The 7,788-nt window shown below is 46.4% G+C and overlaps 1 protein-coding gene across 1 annotated transcript; it reads left to right on the top strand.

Moving 5' to 3' along the window:
* The first annotated feature begins 529 nt into the window (after window positions 1-529).
* Window positions 530-1,258, top strand: LOC138352213 (eukaryotic translation initiation factor 3 subunit A-like). The gene has a single exon (XM_069304493.1). It carries the CDS (start codon window positions 530-532, stop codon window positions 1,256-1,258), a length of 729 nt encoding a protein of 242 aa, XP_069160594.1.
* The last annotated feature ends 6,530 nt before the right edge of the window (window positions 1,259-7,788 follow it).

The raw sequence follows: 7,788 nt of genomic DNA on the forward strand, positions 1-7,788 counted from the left end.
TGTGTGTGCTCTGATTGGCTCCTGTTTGTCTGTGTGTGCTCTGATTGGCTCCTGTTTGTCTGTGTGTGCTCTGATTGGCTCCTGTTTGTCTGTGTGTGCTCTAATTGGCTCCTGTTTGTCTCTGTTTGCTCTGATTGGCTCCTGTTTGTCTGTGTGTGCTCTAATTGGCTCCTGTTTGTCTCTGTTTGCTCTGATTGGCTCCTGTTTGTCTGTGTGTGCTCTAATTGGCTCCTGTTTGTCTGTGTGTGCTCTAATTGACTCCTGTTTGCGTCTGTGCTCGCTGATTGGTTCCTGTTTGTCTCTGTGCGCGCTGATTGGCTCCTGTTTGTCTCTGTTTGCTCTGATTGGCTCCTGTTTGTCTCTGTGTGCGCTGATTGGCTCCTGTTTGTCTGTGTGTGCTCTGATTGGCTCCCGTTTGTAGCTGTGGGCGCTGATTGGCTCAAACAGTGAGCCCTATTCGCTCTTATATGAGTTGATTGTCTTCTGTTCGTCACGTCCCCCCTCCTCCTCCTTCCCCCCCTGATCGTCTATGTTAGCTGATTGGCTGTTGTTTGCCTCTGAGCTGATTGGCTCTCGTTCACCACGGCGTGAGCTGATTGGCTCTCGTACACCACAGCGTGAGCTGATTGGCTCTCGTACCCCACGGCGTGAGCTGATTGGCTCTCGTGCACCACGGCGTGAGCTGATTGGCTCCCGTACACCACAGCGTGAGCTGATTGGCTCCCGTACACCACAGCGTGAGCTGATTGGCTCCCGTACCCCACGGCGTGAGCTGATTGGCTCTCGTACATCACGGCGTGAGCTGATTGGCTCCCGTACACCACGGCGTGAGCTGATTGGCTCCCGTACACCACGGCGTGAGCTGATTGGCTCTCGTACACCACGGCGTGAGCTGATTGGCTCTCGTGCACCACAGCGTGAGCTGATTGGCTCTCGTACCCCACGGCGTGAGCTGACTGGCTCTCGTACCCCACGGCGTGAGCTGACTGGCTCTCGTACCCCACGGCGTGAGCTGATTGGCTCCCGTACACCACAGCGTGAGCTGATTGGCTCCCGTACCCCACGGCGTGAGCTGATTGGCTCCCGTACACCACAGCGTGAGCTGATTGGCTTTCGTACCCCACGGCGTGAGCTGACTGGCTCTCGTACCCCACGGCGTGAGCTGATTGGCTCCCGTACACCACAGCGTGAGCTGATTGGCTCTCGTACACCACGGCGTGAGCTGATTGGCCACACCACATTCGACACAACTTTATAATTAAAATCCTATTCTCACACACTTGCTGCACCGCATTTTCGACGCTTTCGATCACTGCGTCAGATTTCTGGAGCTTTAAAGAAATTCAAAGCACCAAAATATTGGCGTTTCTAAGGCCTAATAAAGCACCGATTTATTGATGCAGTGATTTAAAGTGTCAGATCTGCGTAGCAATAAGGACAAGCTGCAATTAAAAAAATATCTAGTTTGGGATGAACTGTAGCCAATCAGCTCACATAGTAGCGAACAGGAGCCAATCACTGTGTTTGAGTGGCGAACAGGAGCCAATCACTGTGTTGAGTGGCGAACAGGAGGCAATCACTGTGTTTGAGTGGTGAACAGTAGCCAATCACTGCGTAGAGTGGCGAACAGGAGCCAATCACTGCGTAGCGTGGCGAACAGTAGCCAATCACTGCGTAGAGTAGCGAACAGTAGCCAATCACTGCGTAGAGTGGCGAACAGTAGCCAATCAGGACCCACAAACATGTATAACCTCCACACCGACACGCACAAAAGGGTTAGTCGAGAAAGCTGGCAGGAATACGACCAGGAGAGATGCCACAGCCGAGATATGATCGCGATATACAAAATAACCTCCGAGGCTCGACATGGTATACAAAGACACTTGAGTGGCCAAGAACGAGATTAATAGGTTGAAAATCGGGTCTCAGGAGCTGAATCTCGGTCCCGTTAGCGCTGATAAAGACGCGACTCCAACATTCACGTTAACTACTCAGTAGGGCGTGAGTTAATGAGCCCCGCTGGTGATTTGATGCCGGGGGCAACTGATGCTTCGTTATCAACTATCTACGCATGGATAACTACCTCAACAAGCCTTTGCTGCTAATTGGTCATTAGTCCTCGCTCGATAGGCTGTCAAATGATACGACATTTATTTTTGTTTATGCGCAGTGGAGCGGTTAGGCACTGATGCTCTATTTTTTACTTTTTTTTTTTTGGTCCTGTTTTATTTTTATTTATTGCTCGTTGTCTCTCGTGTCTGTGTATTACTACAGTTGGCTGTCTACTCTCTCTTTCGCTTTCGCCGTTGTAAGTTTCTTTTGTACCTTTCTTATACTTTCTTTCTCTTTCTCTCTCACCTTTCCGCCTCTTTCAGTTTCTCTCTCTCTCTCTCTCTCTCTCTCTCTCTCTCTCTCTCTCTCTCTCTCTCTCTCTCTCTCTCTCTCTCTCTCTCTCTCTCTCTCTCTCTCTCTGTCTTCTTTGTCTTTCTGCTTCTCGCTCTTTAATTCTATTGCTGTATTTTGTTGAAAGTTTCTGTTTTCTTTATGTATGATTTTATGTCTATATCTTCAGGTCTGTCTGCTTGTCTGTCTCAATGCGTGTGTATCTGTCTCATTTCATTATGTTCTATTTCTTTTTCTCTTTCCGACTTTCCTACATTCCTTCATCCCTTCCCCTTCAAACACCAATAATTTATCTCCCTCGCCCGAACTCCCCCCCTTTCTCTCTCTCTCCCTTTCTCTCCCTCTCTCCCTTTCTCTCCCTCTCTCCCTTTCTCCCCCTGTACCCTCTCTCCCTCTCTCCAAACACGTTCTTCAATTCTCTCAACTCCTTCACCTCCCATCTGACTCTCCCTCCCCCTCCCCCCCCCCATTCATCATCACTTACACCTGTTTGTTTACACTCGCGTTACTCCTTTGTTTTTGTTTTCTCAAACGGTACTCATTCAAGCTTCGTCTCATTCACCATCAGCTGATTCGTGGAAGGGGAATCAGCTGATGCTGATCAGCTGATCTTGCCACTGAGACAGACAGGTGTGTGTGTGTGCTGGTCTTGCCCCCGTCCAAGACAGGAGACGGGAGACGGGCAAGAGTACCTCAGCTTCATCTATGACGTCACCTCCATGGAAAAGGGGGAGGGGGGCGCTTGTGTATAAATATATCCAGTGACGTCACGGCGGTCATGGCCAATCATGGTCGTCCGTTAGGTGTCAGGTGGAGATGTGATGTCCGATAATGATGTCATTGGGCTGTCAAGACGGTCTGGGCTCGTGGTGATGACGTCGCGGAGGTAACAACGTACCTTATACGTCGTATACACATCAGTATTCGTAAATGTTTGTCCTGAAGGGCAAGTGACGTCATGTTCGTGTTGTGACGTCATGTTCGTGTTGTGACGTCATGTTCGTGTTGTGACGTCACGTTCGTAAACCCCTTCAGTCAAATTTTGAAGTTCCGTGTAGGGATCGAACCCTGGTCACATCTCAAAAGGCCCCAGAATCGATTGTCACAACCGGACAGCCACATTAGAGCGCGTTTCCTTACATCTGATGCACCTGTTCACCCCAGGTACCCAGGAGTTAGGCAACTATTTTAGGTGGCATATTGTGGGAGGTTAGTCGCTGTCCCGGGATAATTCTTCACCCCCGACGTTTGGAAACTAAACTCGCGTCTTGCATGGCCGGAGATCGATCCCCGATGGTCCAAGTTGTTATATATATATATATATATATATATATATATATATATATATATATATATATATATATATATATATATATATATATATATAATTTTCCACAGCATGCAACCCACAACAGTTAGTTAAATTTCGGGTACCAATTATACAAGGTGAATAGAGGCATCTGGTGAAAGAAAACGTGCAGTACCCTGGTACTGAATCGGGATCCCGCGTTTGTGAGCCTATAGGACGTAGGCCACTCTGCTACAGAATGAGGTAATATTATGCCAGCATATTAGTGTATTGAGTCGTTTTCTTTCCTCCAACGATGTCGTAACAACATCTTCATCACAGCCAATCACAGTCCGTCCTGAGGCGAGCATTGACGTCGACTAGTGACGTCATGTGACCGCTGGCCAATCACACTCCATCACAAGTTGCCAAGTGACCCATTTATACCGATAAAATACCTAGCGAAACCCGCCCAGAGAATATCAGTGTTATTTTCCCCTCGCTCCATCTCGGCCATTCTGAAGATAAAAAGATATCGCTACGAGAGGCAGATATGCTATCGTCTTCCATCTTGAAGAGGAATACAGACATACACACACACACACACACACACACACACACACACACACACACACACACACACACACACACACAAACACACACACACACACACACACACACACACACACACATAACACTGACGTCATAACAACGAGAGCCAATCAGATCCAGGGTCGAGGTGCCGCGTATGAATATTTTCAAGGGAGTGCATATGACACCGTCCCCGCCTGGGTCAGGGTGTCACGGTGTCACGGGCTCTGGTGTCATGTACACAATTTATGGCGGGGAACTGGGTGTGGGGGGCGGTTTGGTGGGGGGGGGGGGCGGCGCTCCCTCGCTAGGCTTTCAAACAATTACGAAATTTGCATGCCATGGAAAAATCAAGTTGCATAGGTATTGCATGGTGGCAGAGGAGGTCTTAAAGGTGGTTGGTTGACGACTGGTGTGTGTGTGTGTGTGTGTGTGTGTGTGTGTGTGTGTGTGTGTGTGTGTGTGTGTGTAATGGTACCATTTCTGGTAGGACTGGCGAGGACCCTGAGTATCGGAGAAGAGACTAAATGGCAATCAAGAAACATTTTCGGCGACACGTAAGCACTTGTATATTGTCTCCTCCTTAACTCCCCCCCCCCCCACACAGAGGACTTAAGACCTTCTCTTAAGCACAGAGAGAGCTTAAGTATTCAGCACCACGTGGCCTCACCCGATGATAGGAGGGGCTATGTACTGTATTGCACTACATATATTTATTGCAAAATTTATTTTGGTAGGGAAAGTCTAGTCAACAGAAACGTTAACAATATATATATATATATATATATATATATATATATATATATATATATATATATATATATATATATATATATATTATTGCATTCGTCGGCTTATTTGTTGCTAAGGATATTTTGTGGATTTTTTTTTTTTTTTTTAGCATGTATCATTATAAATTTACTGCAAGTGATGTTGAAATGTTTTCGTAGGGGAGAAAAATATATAATTTTGTGCATGTAAATAAATTATATAATGGGGCTGGTGGAAGACAAAAAAATAGGGGACCAAAAGTGTGTTTTGGTCCCCTATTTGATCTTTTTTGGTTCCCCCTATTGTTTGTCCGGGGGGTACAAAAAGTTTTGTACCCCCCGGGACAAACACGGTATATATCTGAGGGTTGACGCCTAGAGCAACGACATCTCTGGCTCGCATGAAACTTTCAACTTAGCTGACACAAACACACACAGAGTGACGTCTATACTCTTGAAGAATTCTACGAAGCCGTAACACTGCCTCTCGCCTGTATTTTTCTGTACATCATCACAATAAAACACAAAACAGAGCGACGTAGAGTAGTGTAAAAGGCGACGTTACATGGACTTTCCCGGAAAGTAGTTTAACCTTCCGTTTGTTGAAAAAATTACTCACGAATTCCTCTTCTCTAACTAATCTTACTTTTACGGTGCTGTCAGTATGTATGCCAGGCTAGCCAGGGATACATACCCTGGAGGAGTATGTATGGAGGATAGTATGGAGGATATGTATGGAGGTATGTATGGAGGAGTATGAAGGAGGATAGACCTCCACGAGGAGGGATGTGATCGTGTGATTGGAAGATTAGGTGGAGGGGGGGGAAGGTTAGGATAGGTGGTAAAATAGGGCCCTCAGGAGCCCCACCTGGAGAATAATGGGGACATGTCACACTCTGTGATGTTTGTCTGGTGTTATTAATAAGCCTCCTGTATACGGGAATATGAATTTGCTCGATTCCATTTTCTTTGTCCACTTGTGAGTGCTTGTGTTATATACATGTGGGTATACATAATGATACATTAATAATAGTAGAATTCTGCATTTCTAAAAGCCAATTGGTTTTATATATATATAAACCTATTGGGTGTCTGTCACCGGTTTGTTTTTTAGTCTTTTGGGCTTTTTTTGAGAAGTTTTCAGGATAAATATTCACGGGCCTTCCCTTCCATATAGGGAAATATTGATGGGTAAAATCTTACCCAGTTGGGTGAAAATTCTTGGGGTGCCTACAGTTTATTACCCCTTGTCTTCTTCATCACCTGTCTCTTGTTCTCTCTTCTCTTACGTCTTCTTAATCACCTGTCTCTTGATATTTCTTTTCTACTTCGTCTCCTCCATCATCCCTAATAGTTTCTCTTCTTTTAGTCATTGTGATTTCATTCATATTTAGGCAAGGTTTTTGGGTGCGTGTATTGGAAGGTGAGTCTCGGCTGTACCCCCCAATGCATCCCATATTACAGTGAGTCTAGGCTGTACCCCCAATGCACCCCATAATACAGTGAGTCTAGGCTGTACCTCCCAATGTACCCCATAATACAGTGAGTCTCGGCTGTACCCTCCCAATGCACCCCATAATACAGTGAGTCTCGGCTGTACCCCCCAATGCACCCCATAATACAGTGAGTCTCGGCTGTACCCCCCAATGCACCCCATATTACAGTGAGTCTAGGCTGTACCCCCCAATGCACCCCATAATACAGTGAGTCTCGGCTGTACCCCCCAATGCACCCCATATTACAGTGAGTCTCGGCTGTACCCCCCAATGCACCCCATAATACAGTGAGTCTAGGCTGTACCCCCAATGCACCCCATATTACAGTGAGTCTAGGCACTGTAACCCCCCCCCCCACCCCCCAAATATCAGGGGTTAAGAGGGGTGTTGCATAACTTAGAACTGAACTGTGGAAAATATGTTCACCTGGAGAGATTCCAGTTTGTTGTTGTTGTAAATTTAACTACTCAGAACGACATGTCCATGTAGCACGGGCTATGGTGAGCCCCGTTAAGTTTCCAGCAGATTGGTTGGGTCTTGAAGGTGGGAGACAATAGGGTAGAGGGGAGGTGAGGGAGGACAAGAAGGACCGTGGGAGAAGTAGGTTATTGTACATGGGAGGAACAGTGAATAGAACACCTGGTGGGAGTTATAAGGTTGTTTCTTGACCGGATCGTTAAACTAGTTTTAGGTGTTTTAGCTGGAAAGAACTTCTGAAACGAGACCAACTCTACCCCATTCCTCCCGGCAGGTTAACCTAACCTAACCTAACCTAACCTTACCTAACTTAACCTAACCTAACTCTATTGAGGAACGTGCATGGAACTTTATCATGAAAGGAAAGCTGCTGAGCCATATCTAATTACAACCACTACTACCACCCCCACATTTTACGGATGGTGGTGGCGACGGGGATGTTATCGGGATGCTGGTAGTAGTAGTAGTAGTAGTAGTAGTGTCGATGATGGTGCAGATGGTGCTGGTTTTTGGTGGTTATGCTTGTAATAATTATACTTGTGGATGGGTGGTTGTTGTAAGTAATTGTTATAATTTAAATGGGGGTTTGATTGCGGTGGTGGTGGTGGTAGTTGGAATGGTAAGATGAGAGGAGGGAATTGGCATGCCTCTTTAATTAGGCAAGCAAACAGAAGGACAGACGCAGGCAAACACGAATATTGTCAGACAACTCCAATTGTCACCAGAACGCTTCATAACTAGAGTAAACAAGAGTCTTTCTCCT

This window comes from Procambarus clarkii, chromosome 52 (genome assembly GCF_040958095.1).
Source record: "Procambarus clarkii isolate CNS0578487 chromosome 52, FALCON_Pclarkii_2.0, whole genome shotgun sequence".
NCBI classification, from domain to species: Eukaryota; Metazoa; Arthropoda; class Malacostraca; order Decapoda; family Cambaridae; genus Procambarus; species Procambarus clarkii.

Excerpts from the sequence above, each read along its gene's own strand:
- LOC138352213 (XM_069304493.1), top strand. The coding sequence starts at position 530 with ATGTTAGCTGATTGGCTGTTGTTTGCCTCTGAGCTGATTGGCTCTCGT.